This window comes from Medicago sativa, chromosome 6 (genome assembly GCF_051527215.1).
Source record: "Medicago sativa cultivar Bolivia chromosome 6, Bolivia_mono, whole genome shotgun sequence".
NCBI classification, from domain to species: domain Eukaryota; kingdom Viridiplantae; phylum Streptophyta; class Magnoliopsida; order Fabales; family Fabaceae; genus Medicago; species Medicago sativa.
Window position 1 is genome coordinate 85716561 of NC_140754.1, and position 27068 is coordinate 85743628.

General features: G+C 32.5%; 2 protein-coding genes and 2 pseudogenes across 4 annotated transcripts; all 4 read right to left on the minus strand.

The window, feature by feature from the left end:
- Positions 1 to 5484: 5484 nt before the first annotated feature.
- Positions 5485 to 13276, minus strand: LOC146917701 (TMV resistance protein N-like). Of its 2 annotated transcripts, none has more exons than XM_085719514.1 (6): positions 12691 to 13276; positions 10291 to 11494; positions 8940 to 9194; positions 6835 to 8843; positions 6097 to 6262; positions 5485 to 5798 (listed from the first exon to the last, which is right to left on the minus strand). In XM_085719514.1, the coding sequence occupies exons 1-4, from the start codon at positions 13167 to 13169 to the stop codon at positions 7179 to 7181; spliced, it is 3603 nt and encodes a 1200-aa protein (XP_085575640.1). In that variant the 5' UTR covers positions 13170 to 13276; the 3' UTR covers positions 5485 to 5798; positions 6097 to 6262; positions 6835 to 7178. The 2 variants fall into 2 exon arrangements, with proteins under 2 accessions (XP_085575640.1, XP_085575638.1); XM_085719512.1 differs by having other exon boundaries at positions 6097 to 6316.
- A 1550-nt stretch (positions 13277 to 14826) lies between these two features.
- LOC146917702 (uncharacterized) lies at positions 14827 to 16890 on the minus strand (annotated as a pseudogene). The gene is made up of 4 exons (XR_015016679.1): positions 16344 to 16890; positions 15518 to 15719; positions 15339 to 15429; positions 14827 to 15078 (listed from the first exon to the last, which is right to left on the minus strand). The product of XR_015016679.1 is annotated as an uncharacterized LOC146917702 (transcript).
- A 1679-nt stretch (positions 16891 to 18569) lies between these two features.
- Positions 18570 to 24864, minus strand: LOC146917703 (disease resistance protein Roq1-like). Its single transcript, XM_085721918.1, has 4 exons — positions 24316 to 24864; positions 21522 to 22629; positions 21043 to 21369; positions 18570 to 19547 (listed from the first exon to the last, which is right to left on the minus strand). Exons 1-4 carry the CDS (start codon positions 24426 to 24428, stop codon positions 18570 to 18572), a joined length of 2526 nt encoding a protein of 841 aa, XP_085578044.1. The 5' UTR covers positions 24429 to 24864.
- LOC146917704 (toll/interleukin-1 receptor-like protein pseudogene) lies at positions 24480 to 24800 on the minus strand (annotated as a pseudogene).
- Positions 24865 to 27068: the final 2204 nt, after the last annotated feature.

Here is a 27068-nt window from a genome sequence, read left to right on the forward strand (position 1 = left end):
ATCTGAAGTCAATACTTCTGCTGGTGTATCTGGTTTGTCTCAAGAGAAGGTGGATCAACTTGTAGCTTTATTGCAACAAGCAAACTTGCTTCCCTCAGCCTCAACTTCCACTTCTAGCATTGTCAACAATATCAGTGCCTCTCCCCAAGTTTCCTCCAGCTATGTTGTTCCCTCTTCAAACACTTCTGCAGGTATAATCAATACCACTTCTCCTCTTTTATCTGATTCATATTGGTTAATTGACTCTGGTGCTAATGAGCACATATGTTGTAATTTGCATTTGTTTAGTTCATATCATGCTATTCCTCCTACAAATGTCACTTTACCTAATGGATCTGTTGTCACAGTCACTCACTCTGGCAATATTCAATTCAGTCCTCACTTTTATCTTACAAATGTTTTATATTCTTCTTCATTTAGACTCAATCTCATGTCTGTAGCCAAAGTGTGTGAATCATTGTCTTGTTTCTTTAAATTCTCACCTGACCAATGCATCATACAGGACTCCAAATCCCTGAAGATGATTGGTTTGGCTAGTCAGCAGGATGACTTATACAAGTTTCTTGCCTCATCTGTTTCTGCTAATAAAGTGCAAGCTAGTTTAGCTTCATCTGTTTCTTGTAACCCTAGTACTATCATTCCTAATAAAGCCATTTGGCACTTTAGACTTGGACATCTTTCTCATCAGAGATTGAATATGATGTCTTCCTTGTATTCAGATATTGTTTCAGATAATAAAAACTCTGTGTGTGATATTTGTCAATTTGCTAAACAAAGGCATTTACCTTTTTCATTAAGTACCTCTAATGCTTCCTTTAACTTTGAACTATTACATTTAGATATTTGGGGACCCTTATCAGTTTCATCTATACATGGTCACAAATATTTCCTCACTATTGTTGATGATCATAGTAGATTTTTGTGGATAATTTTGCTCAAAAATAAATCTGAAGTGTCTCATCATGTTAAATCATTCATTACTATGATCCAAAACCAATTTAATGTCACTCCTAAATGTATTAGATCTGACAATGGACCTGAATTCTCCATTCCTTCATTTTATGAATCCCATGGTATTTTACACCAAAGATCTTGTGTGGAGACCCCTCAACAGAATGGTAGGGTAGAAAGAAAACACCAACATATTTTGAATGTAGGAAGAGCCCTTTTGTATCAGTCAAAACTTCCTGCTTCTTATTGGTCATATGCTTTATTGCATGCTGTGTTCCTTATTAATAGAGTGCCCACTCCTTTACTTCAAGGTCAGTCTCCATATTATATGCTTTATCAACAACTACCTGACATCAATACCTTTAAAGTTTTTGGTTGCCTTTGTCATGCATCTTCCCTTCAATCTTATAGAACCAAACTTCAAGCTAGAGTCAGGAAAACTATTTTCTTGGGCTATAAGTCAGGTTATAAAGGCTTCCTTCTCCTGGATATTCATACTAGAGAAGTCTTTGTTTCAAGACATGTTGTTTTTCATGAACATTATCTACCTTATCCATCAAATAAAGACTCTATCACTACTCAATGGGAGTATTTTTCCTCTTCTGTATCTCCCATTTCCACTTCTGATCATGTAGAAACCATATCACCACCTCCCATTGTTGATGATGATGATTACCCTTCATCATCCCCTCCTCTTTCACCTTCTTCTTGTTCACCTGATCCATCCCCTAACATTCCTTCATCACCTGTTCCATCTCCAGATACACCTCCTTCACCCAGACACTCAACTAGAACTAGAAATGCACCTGCCTATCTGCAAGACTATGTCTGTAACCATTTGCATATTTCTCCATATCCTATTTCCAATTATTTGTCTCATGCAAATTTATCTAACTCTCATTCTCATTTTGTCATGTCTTTACATTCACACACTGAACCTAAAACCTATGCTGAGGCAAGCAAGCTTGAATTTTGGAATAAAGCCATGCAAGTTGAATTGTCAGCTCTTGAGCAAACTGGTACCTGGAAGATTGTTGATTTGCCAGATCACATCAAACCTATTGGTTGCAGATGGATTTATAAAATTAAGTATCATGCTGATGGTTCAGTTGAAAGGTACAAGGCTAGATTGGTTGCAAAGGGTTACACTCAAATTGAAGGCCTTGACTATTTTGATACTTATTCTCCAGTTGCCAAAATGACCACTATCAGGCTTGTGATTGCTTTGGCCTCCATACACAATTGGCATCTTCATCAATTAGATGTCAACAATGCTTTTCTTCATGGAGAGTTACAAGAAGATGTTTATATGATGCTTCCTCCTGGTGTCACATCTTCTAGACCAAATCAAGTTTGCAAATTACTCAAATCCTTATATGGATTAAAGCAAGCCAGTAGAAAGTGGTATGAGAAATTAACTTCAATCCTGCTTCAACAAAATTACACTCAAGCATCTGTAGATCATTCTCTTTTTACCAAAAAGACTGATTCTTCCTTCACAGTTTTACTAGTTTATGTGGATGACATCATATTGGCAGGCAACTCTCTTACTGAATTTCAACATATCAAATCCATTCTGCATGCTTCTTTCAAGATCAAAGATTTGGGACAATTGAAGTATTTTCTTGGTCTTGAAGTTGCTCACTCTAAGCAAGGTATTTCACTATGCCAAAGGAAATATTGCTTAGATTTGCTATCTGATTCACATGCAATCAGCTCCAAACCTGTCTCCACACCTTCTGATGCATCTTTAAAGCTTAATAATGATTCTTCTCCGCCATATGAAGACATACCTTCTTATAGAAGATTGGTTGGAAGAGTGCTCTAATAAATTCCACCAGGCCAGACATTATCTTCATAACACAGCAGTTAAGTCAGTTTCTATCTAAACCTACCCAATCCCATCATCATGCAGGTCTGAGAGTTCTCAAATATCTTAAGGGATGCCCAGGCAAAGGTTTATTCTTTCCCAGGAACTCTTCTCTTCACCTTCAAGGTTTTTCAGATGCTGACTGGGCTGGTTGCATGGATAGCAGACGTTCCATTTCTGGCCAATGTTTCTTCATAGGTTCCTCTTTGATATCATGGAGAACCAAGAAACAAACCATTGTCTCAAGATCCTCTTCTGAAGCTGAGTATCGTTCCCTAGCATCAGCAACATGTGAGCTTCAATGGATTCTTTATCTCCTCAAGGATCTTCATGTTCAATGCTCCAAGCTTCCTGTTTTGTTTTGTGACAATCAGAGTGCACTCCATATAGCTGCTAACCCAGTTTTTCATGAGCGCACCAAACACTTGGAGATTGATTGTCACCTTGTTAGAGAGAAACTTCAATATGGGGTCATGAAGCTTTTGCCAGTTTCATCCCAAAATTAACTTGCTGATTTCTTCACCAAATCCTTATTGCCTCAGCCTTTTACTCTCCTCTTATCCAAGTTAGGGTTTTTAGATTTATACCAACCTCTAACATGTGGGGGGCTATTACATGATAATAATAATAATAAGGATACCTTAGGATCTAAGCAAGCTAGTTAGTCCAGTTTCTTGTATCATACGCTACTGCAGCACCATTGTATGTTATGGTGTAACTGCATTTTAGTATAAATACTCTTGTACTCTTTGATCTATTCAATAATAAGATTCAGTTTTTCTAGTTTCATAATATACTTCTAAAAAGAATAATATTCAAATATGCAATGACAATTAAGGTGAGCAGAATTTGGTGGAGAATACATGGTTGAAAATGCATTACCTTCAAATAGGTTCACATAATCATTAAAAATGGTGATCATCCAACCTGTGATATTTTCAAATTTTCATGAGACCCAACATATGCATTTTGGCATCTTTGAGCTATTCTCTGTTGCTTTGTTTCCCATGGAAGTCACTACTAAGTTTTCAAGAGTGGCGAGTCCTTTCTCTGAAATTTCTATTACCAAGGACAATTCCAAGAGGATTGGTACTACCACCACCACATTAATTGGAAACCAATGGCCCTGCATTCTCTAACATAGATGACACATTGCATATATAGGACTTGCAAGTTGCAACACATTATTTTTTGTATCAAATTTTGAGAATGATTTAAGAATGTTTCTAAGAAATGAGATTTTTTTTTTCCATCCAACCTGCGAGATTTTCAAATTTTAGAGTAATGACCCAATTTGATCCCTCACAATTTCTCACGTCCAATTTAATCCCTACCAAAGATTAAATCCAGTTTATTCGGAGGACAAATTGGTCTTTGACTCATTACGACAGAGACTAAGTTTTCCCAGATATGAAAATGTTGTGAATTACTTTTGTATTATTTTTTGTCGAGACTAAATTGAGCCGTGAGAAAATTGTGAAGGATCGAATTACATCTTCACTCTAAATTTTAATGAGACAACATACCCAATAACAAAACATATTAAGCACATACGAAGTGCTTGAGAAACATGTGTTGATAGTAGAGATAAAAATGCAGAATGATAGAAAATTGAAGTAGAAAGAAACCTTGCATGATTGAAGAAGATTGCAGATTGTCATGCTGCCATTATCAGGAATAAAAATAATCTAATAATTTAGTGAAGGACAAAACAAATCTTATATTTGTCATTTAAACAGGAATTTACACCTTAATTTATTACAAAAATCTAGATAAACACACTAAAATCTGAAGATATGCCTGCAGTTTTTAATTGCTTATGAAGTTATTCACCTGCTCCATCATTTTCATCTTGGAAGTTAAAATCTAGAAACAATGTGAAAGACAGCTCATTACTATCATAGATACCAAATCTCTCATATCCTACAGTTAATCGATCTGAAAGATCGATCGAATTTGAACCTGGCTAACGCTTGCGGTATGCCAGAGTTATGAGGAACAGAGTTGTCGGCTAATACATAACCGGCTTCGAGAACGTCTTTGCTACTGTCGTTATTGACATTGATCGTATTGCGAGATATTCTTCATGCAGACACTCTTCTTCATGGAACTCTAACTCCAAACAGCATGACTTCACCAGAGATGGCAATGGAGTTGCAAGACATCATTGGATTGAGCATATTGATTTTTGAAAATTGCACTCAGAAGGATAAGGATAAAAGAATCAGATGCAGATGACCTACAATAAAAATGGATGAGCCTGTAGATGCAGTAGATTGGAAATGTTGTGTGTAAGGTGCAAAACCTACATGGCTTTTGTACGATAGAATTGCGATGCATGGATAAAGTTATCGGTTATTGCTACTTCCTCCCTGAACTTGTCGCGTTCATTTAAAGGTGAATCAGTGAGTATCAAAATTGAATTTTTCAAAATAGATAAATCGTCTCTCATATTGCTTATGTCTAGAGTGGAATGTTATTCATATTATGCATATTTGTCCTATGGCAGTTTAGGCTTGGAATCACTTTGTATATAAAAATGGAAGCATATTGTTCAACGATTAATATTAGGGTAAATTACACTCACCTCCCCTTAATATTAGTATCGTTAATAATTGTTGGTATATTACGTGGACCTAAATGCATACTGAAGGTATTATTAACAAAACAACAGTCTATATTGCATTGAATTTCAAAAAAGACTTGCAAATAGAAACAAATTTGTATTACAAAATTGACAAGTAAAAAAGAAAGAGGAATAACACTACATATCATATGTAGAGTATGCACTTTTCACACTTGGCTGTACATGAGTGCAAAGATCCAACAAAACAATTGTTGTCATTCAATGCATAGCATTACCAACTATCATTTGCAACACCGCAATTAACATTCGTTATCATTCAACAAAAACACTTCACTCATCTCCTTTGGTCACCCTTGACTGAACAAGTCCAAATTTAACACATTCTTGACGCTGCAGATGGTACAAGTAAATGCCGTAAGATTTAGGCTAACAACATCACTAACTAATGCCATCAAAAGTTTGATATTCATTCAAACTAGTAAGTTCTGCAGTTCCATTATATCCATGAATAAATTTAGAATTACTCACTGATTCACCTTTGAATGAATCAGTGACATTTCATAGTCCAAAGAAGGCTGCAATTTCATGTTAAGTCAGACTCAAATTTACATCCATAAAAAAGACCCACAGGTACATAGTAACATTGTTTACTGCTAATCTCGACAAAATCTAAACAGTTTACAATTACCTTTTGCAAGAGCTCCTCTTGTGATTGAAGTTCTTTTGACAGAGTCAAATATAGAGTCAATCACATTAACCAGTTCCACCAATGATGAAGGATTGTTATCCGATGCAACCAAACAATGTTGATCTACGTTGATTTTCTGAAAAGAATGACCAAGGTTCTCCTCTACCTGCATAGAAATACCAATTTACACAAAAGCAATTCTTCCACGAGAGAAAAATTGCTTTTATGATAAAAAGTTTTAACGAAAATAAATTTTATCAGATGCAAAATGTGAAAGTACGGGATATTAGATATCAAAGATATGCTAAGTATGAACCTAGCTATATTCTTATACCCATTGAACACCCTATCTGATGCACACAATTTAATATATCAACTAAACTGTGATTTTATAAATGTGTTGTGAATAAAAACATTAATGTTTTCATTATAACTATCCCCGATGTTTCACTCAAAATCAACATGTTTCTCACCCAATATCTATCTTATAAGTTATATCTTATAACCATCTCCAAAGTTCAACTTTTTTATGCATGAATATATGATTGATGACTGTCGTACTAATTAGTTAGAATTTAACATGAACTACTAATATGTCGGGAAAAACATGTTTTCTTTGCAAGTTCTCCGGCAAGGATATACTTTTTTGTTTTGGCAAAATGCAATATAGAATAAATGAATATCAAAGTATGATTTTTAGAATAAATCCAAAATTGAGACCAAAACAAGATGGCATACCTGCTGAGGTAGGGAAACAGAACCAAAAGATTTCCAGTCCTCAGAACATCCTCTATTGTCCAAATCATCACTGCCTTCTGTGAGTGTAAAGTTGAGCACTCTTTTTGCAGGCTTAAAACACGATACAGACTTTTGGGCAGTCATTTTCTGAAGCTTAACATCAGAACCATGTAACAATCTCTCAGGTGCTGACTGTGCAGGTATGTTTGTCATCAAACAATCCGAACAAGAGACAATTTTCAAATCAGAGCTTTCAACACGGCTAACAGAATGTGGAGGGGAGGTCTTATGTGCTCATGGACCAATTATTTTTTCAAAATTAAAGTGATGAAATCAATTCTTTTTCAGCAGTCATACTTGAGAGATGGAATACTCACAAGATTGGGACAATGTGATAGGTCAAGTTTTTCAAGTGAATCCAACTTGAGAGCTGGAATACTCCTAAGATTGTGACAATTTTTAACAAACAAGGTTTTAAGTTTATCCAACAACCCATCCTCCACGCCTGGAAAGCACTCGAGCTTATAACAATTTGAAAGGACAAGTTTTTCTAGTGAATCCAACTTGAGAGGTGAAATACTCACGAGATTGTGACAATGTGATAGGTGAAGTTTTTCAAGTGAATCCAACTTGAGAGCTGGAATACTCGTGAGATTGTGACAACTTTTAACAAATAGGGTTTTAAGTTTTCCAAGAAACCCATCCACCACACTTGGAAAGCTCTCGAGCTTATAACAATCTGAAAGGTCAAGTGTTTCTAGTGAATCCAACTTGAGAGATGGAATACTCACAAGATTGGGACAATGTGATAGGTCAAGTTTTTCAAGTGAATCCAACTTGAGAGCTGGAATACTCCTAAGATTGTGACAATTTTTAACAAACAAGGTTTTAAGTTTATCCAACAACCCATCCACCACGCCTGGAAAGCACTCGAGCTTATAACAATTTGAAAGGACAAGTTTTTCTAGTGAATCCAACTTGAGAGGTGAAATACTCACGAGATTGTGACAATGTGATAGGTGAAGTTTTTCAAGTGAATCCAACTTGAGACCTGGAATACTCCTGAGATTGTGACAACGTTTAACAAATAGGATTTTAAGTTTTCCAAGAAACCCATCCACCACACTTGGAAAGCTCTCGAGCTTATAACAACTTGAAAGGTAAAGTTTTTCTAGTGAATCCAACTTGAGAGGTGAAATGCTCACGAGATTGCGACAATGTGATAGGTCAAGTTTTTCAAGTGAATCCAACTTGAGAGCTGGAATACTCCTAAGATTGTGACAATTTCGAACAAACAGGGTTTTAAGTTTTCCAAGAAACCCATCCACCACGCTTGGAAAGCTCTCGAGCTTGTAACAATTTGAAAGGACAAGTTTTTCTAGTGAATCCAACTTGAGAGGTGATATACTCACGAGATTGGGACAAAATAATAGGTAAAGTTTTTCTAGTGAATCCAACTTGAGAGGTGAAATGCTCACGAGATTGCGACAATGTGATAGGTAAAGTTTTTCAAGTGAATCCAACTTGAAAGGTGGAATACTCCTTAACTCGTTGCAACCTCTAAAACTCATGGTTTTAAGCTTATCACCAAACACCATATGTGAAAAATTGTCAAGACTAGTACAATCTAAAAGATCGAGTTCTTCTAGAGAAGGTAACATGAGAGATGGAATAAGTCTGATTTTGCTACAACCTATAACCCTCAAGATTTTAAGTTCTCCAAGAAATCCACTCACCACGGGAGGAAAACTTTCTAGACTATGACAGTGTGAAAGATTGAGTTCTACCAGTGAAGCTGAATTGAGTGGTGGAACACTCTGGAGGTTATTGCAACCTATAAATCTCAAGATTTTAAGTTTACTCAAAAAGCCAACAGATTCATCAATTGTAATTAAACTAGGACAATCTTGAATTGAAAATTGTTCTAAATTAGGGAGATTAGAGATATCAGGCATTCTTGTTAATAGTGTATCGCAATCATAATTTAAAACTTTCATATTCTCAAACTTCTGCAAAAAAAAAATGAAAATAAATAAGTAATTAATGAATAATATTAAACCGGATATATTAATATAGGAAAATAGATATGAATAGGCTACACTTGCCTTTTTGAGAAAGCCGTCCCACTCAAATAGATTTGATCCACGGCTATGGTAATAATTGCGATTGCGATTGGAATATTCCAGCACTCGTAAACTATTTGGAATATGTTCAGAAGTTTCAGAAAAACAAACAGGAGTACTAAAAATTAGTGTTCTGAGATTTTTCATCTTCTTGAAAGCTTTTCCATCCCAATCTTCTGATTTTTCTTCAATCGAACGGTCCAATTGGAAATGTATGATTTCAATTTTACTTGTTCCCTATAAACAAAAAAGGACAGATCAACCCAATATATTGTAGAACTTTATACCACGTATTTAAATATATTTTTTATGCAATCGGCCCGTTCGCATCGAAAATAGAGTTGATAATGTTACTACCTCCGTCACCAATTATAGGACCCTTTTGAAAAAATAACGGGAATTAAGATAGTGGATATTTGTATTAAATATGTTTGTAATTGCTATTGTTTTTACAATTATATCCTTTACGAGAGAGAGTTGGTTTATGTTTTCAACATGTTATTTATTGTTGATTGAAGAAAAAGATGTATAATAAATAGGGGCATGTATGTAAAGAAATAATTAATGTAGTTGGAAATAGCAAAGGGGTCTTATAAAAAGAGACAAGAAAAATTCTCAAAAGGGTCTTATAATTAGGGACAGAGGTAGTATTAAATATTATCAAAATTTTAAGTTTTAGAACTTTACACATGTATTCAATTATGCATCATCACATCAATTAATGAAATATGTTAAAGAGTTTAATGGTAGAGGGTCGACAATCCAAAACAACTTTGCACATACAATCAATCAAAACATTCAGATTGTCACATTATTGATTGATGTAGCAATTCTAAATGTTATGATTAGTTGTATATGCAAAGTTGTTTTCGACTGTTGATCTAACACCATTAAACCTTGTGTTAAACCATTCATCAATTTTTAATTCATTAACCAATGTAGTCACACATCATTAAATATGTGTAAAAAAAAAAGGAAATGTTAACTTGTGCCCTCAAGGCACAAGATAAGGAACACAATATAGTAATTTTTTGTTGGAATGTGTGCATTTAATTTAACTTTTGAATTTATAATAGATAGAATGCACAAAATTTGAGGAAATGTTTCTATTTTAGAGTTTCTTATCTTGTGTCCTAAGGGCGCAAGTTAACATGACCCAAAAAAAAATTACATTGACGATACATATAAATTATACTCATGTAAAGATAAAAAAATTATGATAGATACGGTGACAATTAATAATTCATAAGGCCAGAAGAGTGATATGAGTATTAGTAACATTAATGAAAGTTAAAAGATGAAAAGTCAAACCATCCATATCATTATGACTCACCGTATCTTCCTTAAAAACTTTCTTTAGATCTTCATAGGCCCATAACCTAGTGCGTTCTCCAGGATCTTGAGGTGATTCTTGTCTAACAATTTCTTTTCCCATATCCTCTATCAAATCATGTAATGTCACAACACCAAACTTACTTATTTTTATAAGAGATTTTTCCACTAACACATTAATGTGGTGTTTCATGTTAGCACCATGATGAGCATGAAGTATTTCTTCGACTCTTGTCAAATTACATCCTTTGAGACAACAAGCAATGTCTAGAAAAACAAATTGGTCTTCTTTCTCCAAAGCATCAAAGCTCAATGCTAGTGTCGTTTGGATCTTTTTATCAGGAACCCTTTCGTAACGATCCAGTGCATCTTTACATTGTTTTATTGTCTTATCAAAAAGGTGAGAACCTATGATTTCTAAAGCAAGTGAAAGGCCGGAAGCATATGCTACGACACGTTTTAAAACATTCGCATAATCTGAAAAATCTTTGTCATTCTTCAAATCTCTCAGCCTACGCAATTCGTCAACATTCAATTCTCTTCCATACTTTTGTTCTAATAAAACATCTTTATAGATTGGACTATAGTTGTTTTTTAGAGCTTTCCATCCCACCAAGTCAAAAGCATCTTCATCGTTCAATCCCTTCACCTCGTATATTTTTTCAACACCATGATATGTTAGCAACCTTTTGTCTCGGGTCGTGATGATGACTCTACTCCCTAGACCAAACCAATCGGAACTTCCAGCAATAGCCTTTAATTGCTCGTCCTTGTCAACATCGTCTAGAAGTAAAAGAACTTTTTTTTGTGGAAGCATTTTTTTTAATATTGAAATTCCTTGTCCAACACTTGTTATCTCCTTGTTCCTCTCTCCAAAAATTTCTGACAGAAGGATCTTTTGGAGATATATCAACCCATTTTTGTCAAAATTTTTTCTGACTTTTTCTAAAAAACAGGAACATTGAAATTGATGGACGATTGAATTATAAACTTCAAGAGCGAGAGTAGTTTTCCCTATTCCACCGATCCCATGGATCCCGACCATGTGGATAGTATCATCAGACCCAATATTCAAAAGCGAAGTCAAGTATTGTTTTTGGTGCTCCAGTCCAACTAGGTAATCACCAGCATGTAAGACAATAGGTTTTATATTTCTTAAGATTTGATCAACAATCTTCTTAATAAAGTCACATTCATACTCATCCCTATCCAGTAAGAGAAAAGAGGTCACTTAAGAGCATATGTTTATGTTTTTAACACTAATCATGTATTAGGCTTAATTGTGTTTTTCGCACTCCACTTATCACGATTGTATGCTTTTAGCCCCCACTTTTTTTAGGAACTTTGTCCGCTTATGTTTTCCCCATAATTTGGTAGTTTCTCTCCCAAAATTTACGTTGATGTAACATATTTTATTGACGTAACACTCAACTCATAATCTGTGACTTCTCTTTAAATTAAAAAAATGCCAAAAATCAGCTTGTACACTCAAGAGTGAATCAAACTTTTAATTAGGGTGCCAAACATTTTGGCATTTTGTTTTAGTTTTATTTTTTAATTTTAAGAAAAATCATAAGTTGAGTGTCACATCAATAAATCATATCACCACAAAATATATTTCAATATTTGGAGGAAAATTGAGAGAGAGACTACAAAGTCATAAAGAAGGAAAGTTCTTAAGGGTTCAAAATGCTCAAAAATATAAGAGGCTGAAAACACAATTATGATATATGGAGGGTGAAAAGTGCTCGTAAGTCTATTTATTATAACTAAAATTATCATTTGTTTTGTTTATCATTTAAGGTTTTGAAAAATGAATTGAGAGATATAATTATCGTATATTTTTTTAATAAAAAATGTATTGTTTAACTGCTTATCGTTTCCTTTACTATTTTTTTGTTACATTCCCTTTACTATTTTGTGTAAGAAAAAAAATCTCTTTACTTTTTTTTTTGGGTAATTACTCTTACCAATCAAATAAAACTAATATTTTTTTATTCTAACAGTTGGTGTAGGTGGTAAAGATTACATATACTTTTTTTTAGACAAGAAGACAACTTTGGTAAATAATTTATCTGTCCACTGTAAGTTTAATTCAGTTGGTAAGGTTAATACATAATCATAATATATGCATGGTTGAATAAAAAATAGTCTTATACTCAATTCATCAAATAAAAAATACATCATCACGACAAATGAATTATAATTTTCCTCAATTTTCCTCAAAAATTAAAAAATAGTCTTATTGGTAAAAAATAGTCTTATTGGTAAGGTTATTGATGAATTGAGTTTAATTCAACTTTGGCTGAACTATTTTTTTTTAATAAGTCTTATACTCAATTCATCTGAACTATTTTACTTGACAAATGAAATGAATATCAAAAGATAGGAATATACATACCCTTTGTAATGAGAGCCAGACAAATTAGCAACTTGGTGAAGAGAAGCCTTCCATTTATCCACGTTAGGGTTGGATACTGGCCAGAACCACCGACCCTCATGTTTAGCCATTGCTTTTCCATAACTATTTCTCAACTTTCGTACATCAGAAGGATCTACCTTATAAAATACCGGATGGACACACCGACCCTTATTGTTGATGGAATCAAGAATCTTTGAAAGTTCTTGTAAGCAAAATGATGAAGAAGCATAATTCTCAGAGAGGACAACTATGGCCATGTTGGAGTCTTCAATTGCTTTGAGAAGTGATGGTGTGATTTCTTCACCTTTTTGAAGATCCTTTTCATCCATGAAAGTTTTTACTCCTTTGTCATCAAGAGCTTTCTTCAGATTGCCAGTGAAACCATAGCGAGTATCCTCACCTCGAAAGCTGAGAAAAACATCATACGTGAATTGATTTGTGACTGTAAGGGGAGCCATGATGAGTGAATGAAAGTGGTTTGATGAATATTAGTATTCCGTAGATTCAGATGAAAGAACAGTTGTTTGAGAAAATTGAGCTAGCAAGAATATGAAATGTAGAGTGTGGAGGACTTCAAAGACTTTGGAGTATCTAAAGTCATGAAAGTGGGACTACCTTGTCAGTGGAGGCCATTTCCTCGAAGTTTCCCGTATAAACAAAAATGTTAAACTGCTGGGACGCGCTTGGTACTTTTAAGTAACATAATTCTCTCTCTCATACATTTGTTTTTTTTTTTTTATTTGTTATTTCCTTACTTTCTCTGTCCTTTTTTTTTCTTTCTCTAATTTAGTCCAATAAGGAGAGAAATTAACAAATGTACCAAAGATTATTACCAAAAGATGGTTTAAGGGTGTGTTTGTTTTAGTTTTAAAAAAATAGATTTTGTGTTCCAAGAATTTAGAGATTTTTTTTTAGAGATTTTAAAAAAATCTAAAGCTATTTGTTTGTCAACTACACAAAAAAGTGATTTTTTTTAAAAAAAAAAAAAGATTTTTAACTAGTTCATGTGTTACCTTTGTTTTTGAAAAAATGGATTTTGAGAAAAACTAATCTTAATAGTTTTTCATTTTAAAGTCAAAATAGATTTTTTTGACAAAATGATTTTTCTAAAAATCTTAAACAAACACTTAAAAATAACAAAAGTGATTTTTTTACACAAAAAATAGATTTTTTTTTCTAAAAAAAACTTAAACAAACGCACCCTAAATATCATTACGCTATGAGATACTTATTTTTTTTCATATATCGTGATACTGTGAATTGTTGAATCAATCATTTACTAAATTGGTTAATCACATTTTTATACGGGATTTACCAGATATCATGCAGATGTATAAAATGTGTGTGTTAATGTATTCATTATTGTTTCTAAACAATTACATAATTTGTTTAGTCACATTATATGTTTTATCAAGTCTCGTAAACAATTTCTAAATCAAATAGATAGAAAGAAAAATATTTGTTTAGTTCACTCATCTAATTTTAGCAAATTAGGGACTAATTCATATACTAAATCTAAATCAACCACAATAAACACAATCATGATGATTGTTCAATAGACTCCTCAAATTTATTCATCTTGTTGAAAAAAGTAGATCCAAAATTATGACTCAATCAAATTTTAGCCACAAAAAACAATCGATCAAGAATTATGATTCAGTCGGGAGTTAAATTAAAAGGTCTATTTAGCAACTATTTGCATTAAAAGTAGACGATTGATTGTATTTACTTCCTACCTTCCTTATTAGGTAGCAGCGTAACTCTTTAATCAACTTTTAAACTTTTAAAAAGTTGAAATTCAATATTTTTCACTACTTTTCAACACATTATTTCTATTTTTGTACTCTAAAAATTATATAGTTAGGTAACTCGTGCATTATGCACACTATCATAAGGAAATCAATATAAGTCTACTCATATCTTTCATTTTATATATTAATAGTATTAATACACCAATAATAAGTAACGTTAATTTAATAAAATTACCATTCGCTTAAAAAAATTACTATCCCGTTTTTCATTTATAATATTCATTAATCTGTGTGAAATAAGCGTTTCACAAACTGTGAGACAGAAAGTAACCAAAAAGGAAACTGAGACAGAGAATACAATATGTGGAACTAAAAAGCTTAAGAACAATTTATAAAACCGGTTCTTACAATCCCTTGTGTGCCAGCCAAGATGTTCACTATAGCTGGTTGTTGTAACTAAAACAATAAGTGCAAAAATTCAACCCACAATTACCATGTAATGCAGAGCATCACCAACAATTTATATCATTCAACAAAAGCCTTTCACTAATCTCCTTTGGTCACACTGCTGAGAAGCCGCAATCGAATTGAGTCCAAATCTAATACATTCTTGACACTGCAAATATAACATGTTTAATAAACTAGAAGCGTGAGAACATAAAGAGAATTAATAAATAACTAGTTTGAAGTAAACGCCAAGGGACTTTGGCTCACAACAACACTAACCAATAACATCAAATGTTCTGCTATTCCATTATATCCAAAGAAGGCTGGAATTTCATGTTTTAAGTTGGACTGAAATTTTCACGTCCCTAAAAGAGACTGATACTCTAAAAGAACAAAGGTTTAATCAGTGAAAAAAAGAAAGAGACCCACCAGTACATAGTGTCTCCAGAAGAAACCACCTTCTTGCAAAGCCAGTCTGGCACAGTCTTTTCCAAAATCTCAATCTGTTCTTCAGCTTCTCCTATTGGGAGAACAAGATTAAGATTAGTTAGCTATGTTGTTTATTACTAAGAAATCATCTGCTTTATAGTAATAGAATTAGAACGTACTAATCTCGACAAAATCTAAACAGTTCATCATTATCTTTTGCAAGAGCTCCTCTTTTGTGATTGAAGTTCTTTTGACAGAGTCAAATATAGAGTCAATAACATTAACCAGTTCCACCGATGATGAAGGATTGTTATCCGATGCATCCAAACAATGTTGATCTACATTGATTTTCTGAAAAGAATGACTAAGGCTCTCATCCACCTGCATCAAGAAACCAATTAACAAGAAATCGATTACTTTCACGAGAAAAAAATTTAAGGAAAATAATGTTGATCAGATGCAAAGTGTGGAAGTAAGGGATATTAGATATCAAGAATATGCTTAAGTATGAACAATTATAAACACAGCACAAGCATATTCTTGTGAACTGTGAATAAACAAGAGATTTTAATAAGTGAGAACACGGGAGAATAGTATTCCCTTTCTTTTCGTCAATCTAGAAAGAAAGGAGTATTATAAAAATTTAAACCATCTCCACTATAAAACCTATTAAACAAACTATTTCACACAGCCAATCTAAGATATCGACTTAACTATGATATTATAAGTGTGTTGTAAATAAAAACGTTTCTGTTTTTGTATAACCATCCTCAATGTTTTACTCTAAATCTTCGACATGTTTCTAACCCAATATGTTCATTATCTTATAACAATCTCTAAAGCTCCTTTTTTTCATGCATGAATATATGATGAGTGCCCCACTTACTAGTTAGAATTTAACATGAACTACTAAATGTCAGGAAAATAAATTGCTTTCTTTGCAAGCTCTCCAGCAAGCATAAATTGAAAGGTACAAAATAGAGTAATAAGATAGCAGGCACATACCTCCTGAGGTGGGGAAACAGAATCAAAAGATTTGAAGTCCTCAGAACATCCTCTGCTAGGTTTAGACATGTATACTCTATCATCCAAATCATCACCGCCTTCTGTGAGTGTAAAGTTAAGCACTCTTTTTGCAGGCTTAAAACACGACCCAGACTTTTGGGCAGTCATTTTCTGAAGCTTAACATCAGAACCGAGCAACAATCTCTCAGGTGCTGACTGTGCAGGTGTGTGTCATCAAACCATCCGTACAAGAGACAATAATCAGGGCTTTCAACGCGGCTAACAGAATGTGGAGTGGAGATCTTATGTACCGGTGTATTAATAACATTTCGTTGAATACAAATGGACAGTGATTCCGTCTGCTTGCCTCTTTCTACATTATTACTCACACAATCAGACAATGGTGTACATTCTTTCTGCCATGTGCTTTCACATTCTTGGTTATCCAGCCAGTCAGATTCATGGGATGACAGAGAGTTTCAGATGATGAAAAGCTCTGAACTTGCTCAGTCTCGTTAGCAACTTTCTTGTTCAGTGACAGCTCCATTTCATTGGAAGTTGATGAAAGCTCTGTTGACAAAAAGCAAAAACAAAAAAATTAAAGTGATGAAATCAATATCATTAACAACATTTTCAATTCAAATAAATCTCATATAATTTTTTATTGTCATCAATACATTTTCAACCAAGTATAACATGCTTACATCTACCTACCACATGGAATCACAAACATACCGTACTGTGCAGAGAATGAAAACCTATATACTACCACGGTAATAATATTGAATTCCGCAATCCCCGGACTATGGTACCAAACAATGACAGTATTACATTGATTACATTGGACTTTTCAGATGTATAACTCAGACAAAACCAATGAAGTTGTAGAACTCATTCAGATTGGACTTAGAAATGTGGACTCAAAACATATAAAGTAACAATCCAAATCATAGCTAACAGTCGAATAAGATCTCATACACTAATACCACCGTTTGGAGTTATAATTTTACAGTTTTCTCATTAACTCCAAACTTTATAGCGTACATTGCTCCTTCAAATTCAGAAAATACAAATAAAAGAGCTACACCCCTAAATCAAAAAATGTTACCTGAGGGTGCAGATTAAAGAAATTAAGCAGCCTGCAATTAAAATATCGTATAAGAGCCAAATCAGAAGACAAGTGATCTTCAAATCCTGTTTCATACTCAAGCTCTTCTTATCAACAACAACCACCTTTTCGATTTCTAGATGAGCATATGAGAAGTTTCTGAAAATAAAACACACTACAGTCACTTCCTTAATATATAAATATACTTCATTTTGTACTCTTGCATCATTCTTATCTAATATACTGTATTTGCCATTCAAAAAAAAAAAAAAAAAAAGGATCATCTAGCTATAGTCTTAAATGCGTATGGTGGACACATCAATGAAGTCAACCAAGAATCTGAGAAAATAGCAGTTTGATCAAATTTAGCTATGCTACAGGGCTATAGCAATATCCTCTGTTTGACAACACTTTGTACGTACTAAATCGCATATCACAGAAGAATAGTGGTTTGTTAAAACTCTATTACGGTATAGTGCCGCAAAATTAACAATGATGCAGCAAAAACAACAAAAACTGTTAGCATTGACTCCAGGAATGTGATTAACACACAAAAATCAAGAAGCGCTATACATTGTAATGAAAATTAGTTTATCATAAATTAGTGTATGTTTTGATGATTTGAAAATTAGTTTTTAAATAACCAAAAAAATAAAAGTAAGAATCCATCAACATCTCACTTATCATATCATCAAAATTTAAACTCAATGCAGAAGTAGAAAAAAGTTACTCATTTTAAAAGTTAGATGATTAAAATCGTAATTGAAGCAAAATACATAAATCAACATTTAAACCTTTTAAAAAATGCATAAGATCTAATTGACAATAAAAGAGACCTGCAGGATATAGTATATCTCCAGTAGAATCGAACCTTTTTCAGATCCAGTCCTGCACAAACTTCTACAAAAACTCAACATGTTTTCACTTCTTCCGAGAGGTGACAGCTAGAAAGGATTAGTTAGCTACTTAGTTTATTATTAATAACAATCAACAAGAAAACATGTACGTTAGAAAAGAAAAAAGAAGGTTCATAATTAACTTTTCAAAGAGGTACCTAGTAGTGGGAGTGCTCTTGAGTTGACAGAAAGAAATGGAGTAAACTATATGAATCTCTTCCATCAGTCAGAGGTGGTAAACTCGAGACTCTCGCATCCTGAATGAACGAATACATCTAAGGAAGCCACATTGATAGCTGGAATATTTCTGAGCTTTTTACAACCTCTAAGTCTCAATATTTTAAGTTTAGCCATTGACCGACTGGTGATACGTGGAAAACTCTCGAGATTTACACAATATGAAAGATCAAGGATTTTTAGTGAAGGCAACATGACAGTTGGAAAACTTATCAGTTTATTGCACTTATCAATATCCAAGACTTTAAGTTTATCCATTGACTCATTCAACATGGGAGAAAGACTCTTAATGCTATCTAATTCTGAAAGATAGAGTTTTTCCAATGAAGCAGATTTGAGAGATGGAATAGTTTGAAGCATTGCACAATACTCGACCTCCAAAATTTTAAGCTTATCCAATGACTTATCCAACAAGGGAGAAAGACTCGTAATCCTAGATAAACCTTTAAGACAGAGTTTCTCCAATGAAGCTAATTTGAGAGGTGGAATAGTTTTCATCCATGGACAATCGTGGACACTCAAAATTTTAAGTTTATATAATGACTCATCTAACATGGGAGAAAGACTCTTAATGCTATGTAATTCTTTAAGATAGAGTTCCTCCAATGAAGCTAATTTGAGAGGTGGAATATATTCGAGACCATAACACATGTAGACCTTCAAAATTTTAAGTTTATCCAACGACTCATCCAATATGGAAGAAAGACTCTTAATTCTATATAATTTTGAAAGACAGAGTTCCTCCAATGAAGCTAATTTGAGAGGTGGAATATATTTGAGATCACTACACCCGTGGAGACACAAAATTTTAAGTTTACCCAGCAACCCAATGGAGTCATCAATTGTAATTAAATCACAATAGCTACATCGAAAATATTCCAAATTTTGAAGACCTGACATATCAGGTATCGATCTCAAAGTATTATTATCGTCAAACTGTAAAATTCTCATATTCTTGAAGTCCTGCAAAACAAAACAAAAAACAAATAAATGAGAGAGCGAGTGATGTTAATTAATCTGACATTATTAATTGGATTAAATATATTTTTCTTCTTTACAAAATTACAAACTTTTATTTTTGGTCCTTATAAGAAAATGTCATATATACATTTTATAAAATTTTCAAAACACGGTTTAGTCTCTACTAAATTTAAATTTGTTTAATAAACTTTACATTTTTAAATATTTAAATTGTTTTTGCCAAGAATGCTTAGAAGATTATAAAAAATATATTTTTTCTCAAAAAATCATATATTCTTTTAAAATGGAATGAATTTCATATGAATTTTTAAATGATAAAAGTTCAATGGAAAATTATTGAAAAGTTGGATCTAAAAACAAAATTTTAAACTCTTTTTTTTTTAAAAAAACTTTTTAAAATGTTCCAAACGTGTATAAAAAAATTATTCAACTATAAAATTTAAAAATTTAATGATGTATCAATGTAGTAGAGAGTAAAACTACGTATTGTAGAATTATAAGAACACAAAAATTTCATTTTATTATGAAATAAGAAAAAACGAAAAGTGGGTAATTCTATAGGACAAAAACATCCTATTTAGCTAGATACTTACACTTTGTTTGTGAGTTTGGAGTGGAAGGAAGGGAGTATGAAAGAAGAAGGAAAAAAAAACGTGTGGAAGAAATAGATAACATTGAGAGGGAAAGACTTTGAGGGTTCATTTTTCTTCATAATACAAAATCTTTCACATTTTGAGGAACTCAAAATTTGTATTGGTGGAGGGTTTTCATGAATTCTTCAATTAAATTTAGGGTTAAATATGTTTTTGGTCCCTATAAATATGTCAACTTTTCGTTTTAGTCCCTCTAAAAAATTTCTTCAACTTTTAGTTCCCCAAAAGTTTTTCATCTTCAATTTCGGTACCTCCTTTAAAGTAAACTCATATATAGAAATCATATTTTTTAATAAAATTGTGCAGAAAAATTTATAATATTATAAGGACCGCTCCCAAAAAAATAGAATTTATAAACATATGAATTAAATATGAATTTTTATATTTTTTGCAGTTAAAAATTCATATTTAATTTATGTTTTTTTTAAAAAAATTAGAATTTTTTTGGGAAAGATTTTTACAATATTCTACACATTTCTGCATAATTTCATTAAAAAAATACAAAAAATTACTTAAAAATAGAGACCTGAAGTAGTGATTGAAAATTTTATAGGGACTAAAAGTTAAAAGAAAATTTTAGAGGAACTAAAAGGAAAAGTTGGTATATTTATAGGGACCAAAAACATATTTAACCCTTAAATCTATGTAGCTATAATATTTTTAAAATTAAAAATATATTAATCATAACTTCATAAGTATCAATTTATCATTCTCAAAAAAAAAAAAATACTCTTTCAAAAAATGCAAAGATTTTACTATTTTTCTTTTATATTTTCAATCCTCCAAAACCTTTCTTTTCCCTCCCCTCCTCTTGCTTCCAAAACCTTAATATAAATATAAGACGGGAGATATAAATTCATGACGCTTGCCTTCTTGAAAAAGACTTCCAGTGAAAGATCATATGCATAGTTCAATGTGCATATTGTGAGTTGCTTCGGATAAAAATCAACCGGTAAACACTCTGATAGATAGCCATACCACTCCAGTATTCTTAAACTATTTGGAAGATGCTTTGGACTTTCAGAAAAATCAACACTGCGAATAACAAGTGTTCTAAGCTTTGTCATATTCTTAAAAGCCTCTCCATCCCAATTTACTTCAATGTCGTCATCGAAATTCCGACGCATTATCATTCCGTTTTTACTTGTTCCCTGATAAGAAAAAGAGCATAATGAATCAAAATATATGTATATACGTTAAAAAGGAAAAATTAGTAATGTGAGTATTAGTAACATGGATAATGAAGAGATCTAAATCAAGGTTAAAGATGAAATGTTCAATCATTTATATCAATTTTACTCACCGTATTTCCTTCTAAAACTTCAACTATGTCTTTACTGGACCATAATCTACTGCGTTCTCCAGGCTGATCCGGTGATTCTAATCTAACAATTTCTTTTCCCATGTCCTCTATCATATCATGTAAGGTCAAAACATTAAACTCACTTATTTTTATGAGAGATTTTTCAATTAACACATTGATGTGATCTTTCTTTTCGTCACCATAATGAGCATGAAGTATTTTTTCGACTTCTCCCAAATATTCTCCTTTGAAGAAACAAGCTATGTCAAGAAAAACATCTTTCTCTTCTTGGACCAAAGCATTGAAGCTCACTTTAAGATTCTCAAAGATCTCTTTCTTAGGAATCCTTTCGTACCGATCTAACACTGAGTTCCATTCTTCTTCTTTTTTTGAAAATAAGTAAGAACCCATTATTTCAATAGCTAATGGATGGCCACTAGTATAGGTTAAAGCACGATTGAAAACATGTTCATGGCTTGAACGAACTTCGTTAGTTTTCAAAGTTTTCCATCTAAGAAAGTCGTAAGCATCTTTCTTGTTCAACTCTTTCACCTCATATGTACTTTCGACCCCATGACTTCTTAGCACTTGTGTGTCACGGGTCGTGATGATAACTCTACTTCCACAACCAAACCATTTGGGTTCTCCAACAATAGCGCGTAATTGATCCAACTTGTCAACATTGTCAAGAAGCAAAAGAACCTTCTTTTGTTTGAGCCTAACTTGAAGTTCTTTAATTCCCTCATTAACACTTGTTACCACTATTTTATCTTCTCCAAATATTTTTGAAAAAAGGATATTTTGGAGATGTATCAACCCCTGTTTCTCTGGATTTCCTCTTACATCTTCAAGATAACACGAACCATCAAATTGATCGACAATTGAATTATAAACTACCTGAGCAAGAGTTGTTTTCCCTATTCCACCAATTCCGTGGATTCCAACCATATTGACATTATCATCAGACCCAACATTCAAAAGCGATAATACATCTTGTTTTTGGGCCTCCAACCCAACAAGGTAGTCAGGAATAGATAAGGAAAAAGGTTGGATCACTTTTGAGACGTCTCTAACAATCTTATTAATAAACATGTATTCATATCCATGCCTGTCCAATATTAGAAATGGAGTCATCTTAGCGGACCTCTTTTAGAAGATTTTTTAACACTTTTTTTATTATTGAAATACCCTTTGGACACAAATTCGGATTCAGAGTACTCATGCACTTAGATGATATGTGCTCACCGGATCAAGATCAGATGGCTCTAAAAATATAGCATATTTTATTTTTTGAAAATTCAAAATTAACAACTTTAAATTTGATCAATCCGATCTCAATCAGACTGTTTCATTATTGCTTGCATGAGTCCATGGTGTGACTACACAGAAACCCAATCCTTTTGCACAAATACATCACAACATATTATTGACACTGTTCACACCGAGGCAAGAAGAGAGGATAAGGCATATGGGACTATTCATTGAATTAATATATTGTGGTTAACGACTTATGGTTACTGGTTATTAAACAATTTATTTTATATTCTTTGTTACATAATTATTTTTTTCAGTTGGGTTGGTCTGATGGTATTGACTTGGGACTGTGCTCCTCCTCAAGGTCTCAAGTTTGATTCTTCTCGGTATCAGTTTGAGTAGGCTAATTTAGCTTCTTCAAAAAATATTAATTTTTTTCCACAACCACCGAAAAATTATGTCTTTCTTTTACTAACTTTTCGATTTTTAGAATAATGGATTCAAGTAATCTGAAGTTCGACAAGGAATCAAATTGTGTTCTCCCAAACAATTCGTTTTAGTGAGAGTTGATTAATCATTTGAGTTCAATGATTTGGTTAAAAAAATAGGCAAAATTACACAATTCGTCCATTGACATAATTTTAGGTAACATTTTCGTCCTTTATATATTTTTTTATCCTAATTTAGTCTTTTATGTTATAAAATGTCAACATAGTTAAGATAAAGGACTAAATCAGGACAAAAAAGATAAAGGACGAAAGTGTTACCTAAAATTAAGTTAGGGAACGAATTGTGTAATTTTACAAAAAAAATATATATGGTTAATTTAATTCATTACATGGTTAACAAATTACAACATGTTTTTTTGTCAAAAATAAATAAATAAATAAAATACATGTTCTCTCAAAAAATATATTACACCATGTTATATTTATTAATTATTAATTAACCACATCTTCAAACTGTGTTAACCATAAAATAAAATTTAAAAAGTAATGTGTCAAAAAACAATATTTAAATATAAAATGTGTTTATTAACCATCAATTAAAAAAATATTAACCATCTTTAATAAAAAAAAAAATTAAACATTACTAACTATGTATTGACACACACTCCTTACAAAAAAAAAAATGTATTTGACAAATCAGCTAGTTTTTTTTTCCTTCAGATTTTCTCTTCATTTTCTTGGTTTTGGATATTTTTATTTGAAATCACCCATTTTCGTCTCTTTTTCTCTCCATATTTTAATCTAACTAAGTGATTTTTATATAGATCTAAATTTTATTTTCATGATTTTGTCGTTTGAGAGCAATATTATGTTGTTTGTCATTTTGCAGGTCTTTGTTTCATTTTCTATTTTGTAGTGTTAGTTTAGTTCCTATTAAAAGATTGATTTTAATAATTACAAATTCAATCGATGATTCAGGTGTCATACTTGTGTAAACCATGTAATTCTCGTGTGAACGGTAAGTAACATTTATGTATTTACTATATCTCAAATTGCAGAAATTAGACAAGAAAATATAAGAGCATACATACCCTGTCTTCCATTTGTAAACGGTACCGGACAAATTAGCCAATTGATTCAAAGCATTCTTCCATTCCTGCAACTTATCTTCGCTATACCAATTGCTCGCTTTATGTTTAGCCATTGCTTCTCCATAACTCTCTTCTAACCATCTCACATGTGAAGGGTCAACTTCCTAAAAGATTGGCCAAACAAATCGACCCCTTCCCTTTATGCATTTAAGGATATGACAAAGTTCATCTAAACAAAAGGATGAAGTTGCATAACTTGGAGAGAGAACAACGATGGCTGCCTTTGATTTTTCAATAGCTTCTAAAAGTGATTTCTCAATATTGTTCCCTTTGTAAATCTCCAAGTCATCCCTGAAGGTGCGGATTCCCCTGTTATGGAGAGCATTCCAAATATTTCCTGTAAAATCACGACGTGTATCAGGGCCTCTAAAGCTGAGGAAAACATCATATTCGTACCCATCATTCGTGATGGATGATCCAGCCATGAGAAGAGAGGAAAGGTTTTTTTGAACAAAAGAAGAGTGGAAAGGTTAATCTTTATTGAGTGTGGAATATGTATGATATGATGAAAGTGTTGGATTGGCCGTAACAGATATAAAGGACTCGAAATACCAATCACATGAATTAAGAAAATAATAAAACTAATTAAATATAGCCATGTGACCGAAGCAATGTGAACTGGACTAAATACTAATGAAATAAAAATATGCAGAAAGTGTTGAATTTTTTTTTAAGGAAAAAAAATAATATATGTATTAATTACGAAAATATGCATTAATTACGTGGATTAACCACCAAATTTGTTTTTATCTATTATTATTTGTTTACCAAAACTGTTTAGCCAATGAAACTTTCCGGTCGCAATAAATGAGAACACGTTTTTGAAAATTTGGAATTTGAGCAAATATATAAATAAATTTGGCAAAGAGATGAAGTTTCCTTTGCCGTCGTCCTTGAGCAAAAAAACAAAATAGGAGAGAAATCATCGTTTCTTTTGTTTGAACAATTAAATAGGATAAGTTAAAAAAACATCCATTCGAATAAATTAAACATCTTAGCTTTCTAACATTTTCACACTATCTTTCTTATATGGTAAAATTAATATGGGTTCCTAACACAAAATGTGAGTAGTATATAAAATGATGTAGCAGTAACCAAAAAAAAATGATGTAGCCCACATGAACTGAACTATAAATTTCATTAACTATAAATTTAGATGTGGTAAACAATAATTACATATGTCAAATTTAAATGCAAGTAAACGCCTGAAAATTAAGTTTAAACTAGTTAGAGACATGTGCGTTGAGCGGCCGAAATAATCTGTTTTTCTGTATTATATTTAAAAGTGATATATATATATTTTTTTGAACAAGCCAAAATGGAATATATTACCACATCAATAGCAGAACCCAAACACAAGGTGTGCCTAGAAAACCACTAAAAATATACAAAAGGGATCCATGTCAAAATGAGAAACTCCAACAGTGCCAATGCCCAGACAAGCCAAAGGACTTGACCACCACCTATGAGTACCAAAAACAAATATGGCTTTTTTAGCTTTCAGCCACGCTAACGATAACAATTTGATCTTATCAAGTAACCTAGAAACATCAGTTACTACATTATTAAACAGTCGATTGTTGCGTTCGTTCCACAAAACCCAAGTGCAAAGAAGCCAAATTAACTGAAGAAATGACCTCTTAGCTTTGCCGACACCTGTGATAAAAGTAAATTGCGTCAAGTGATCTGAAATGTTGTTGGAGTCCGCCCCCACAAATCTAATCCACCTGCGCACTTCCTCCCATAACGGTGCAAAAGATGTGCAAGATAAAAACAAATGGTCGGTCGTTTCAACATGACCGCATCCTGAGACACAATAAGTCGCTTCTGACTGAATTATACCACGAGCTGCCAAATTTGCTTTAGTAGGTAAACGATTGTGAATGAGCCGCCAAGAAAAGATCGAGACCTTCAAAGGAACTTGACGATTCCAAACTAAGTCCAAAGCGTGATCCACAGATGGATTGTAACGCCCTCCTTTTTATTTAATTATTTTTATTAAGTTAGAGTCTATTTATGTGATTTATTTATTTATGTGAGGTGTTAGTATTTTATTAAGTGGTATTATTCTATTATTTATTAGAATAAGAGAATTATTAGAGTAAGTAGATTTGGAGGTAGTTTTGAGATTAGATGTCTTTTTATGATTTAGTCGATTTATTTTGATGAGTGATATTTTGTTATGTTATATGTTGGTATTTACTAGAATAATATATTTGTTATTTGTTAGAGATATATTTGTTATTTGGTGTAAAAATATATTTGTTATTTGTTAGAGATATATTTTTTATTTGGTGTAGAAATATATTTGTTATTTGTTAGAGATATATTTGTTATTTGTGAGAGATATATTTAATTTAGAAATAAATAAGATTATGAGGATTATTAGTGTGAGTGGAATTGGGGGTTAGAATAAAAAGAAGAATAAGTTGTTGGGCTTAAATAGATTTGGGAAGAATATTTTAGTATTATAAATAGAGAAGCTTAGGTTAGAAAGAGTTTACCTTAAACCGCTTTTTGGAAAAGAGGAGAACAAGAAAGAAGAGAAGAGAAGAGAAAAGTCAAGAGAAGAGCAGAAAACCTTAGGAAAGAAGAACGATGCTGCTGATTCAGGAATTAATCTAAGGTAAGGGTGAGACTATCTTGCATTAATATTAAGTTGTTAAATCATTAGATTACATCTAACAAGTTGG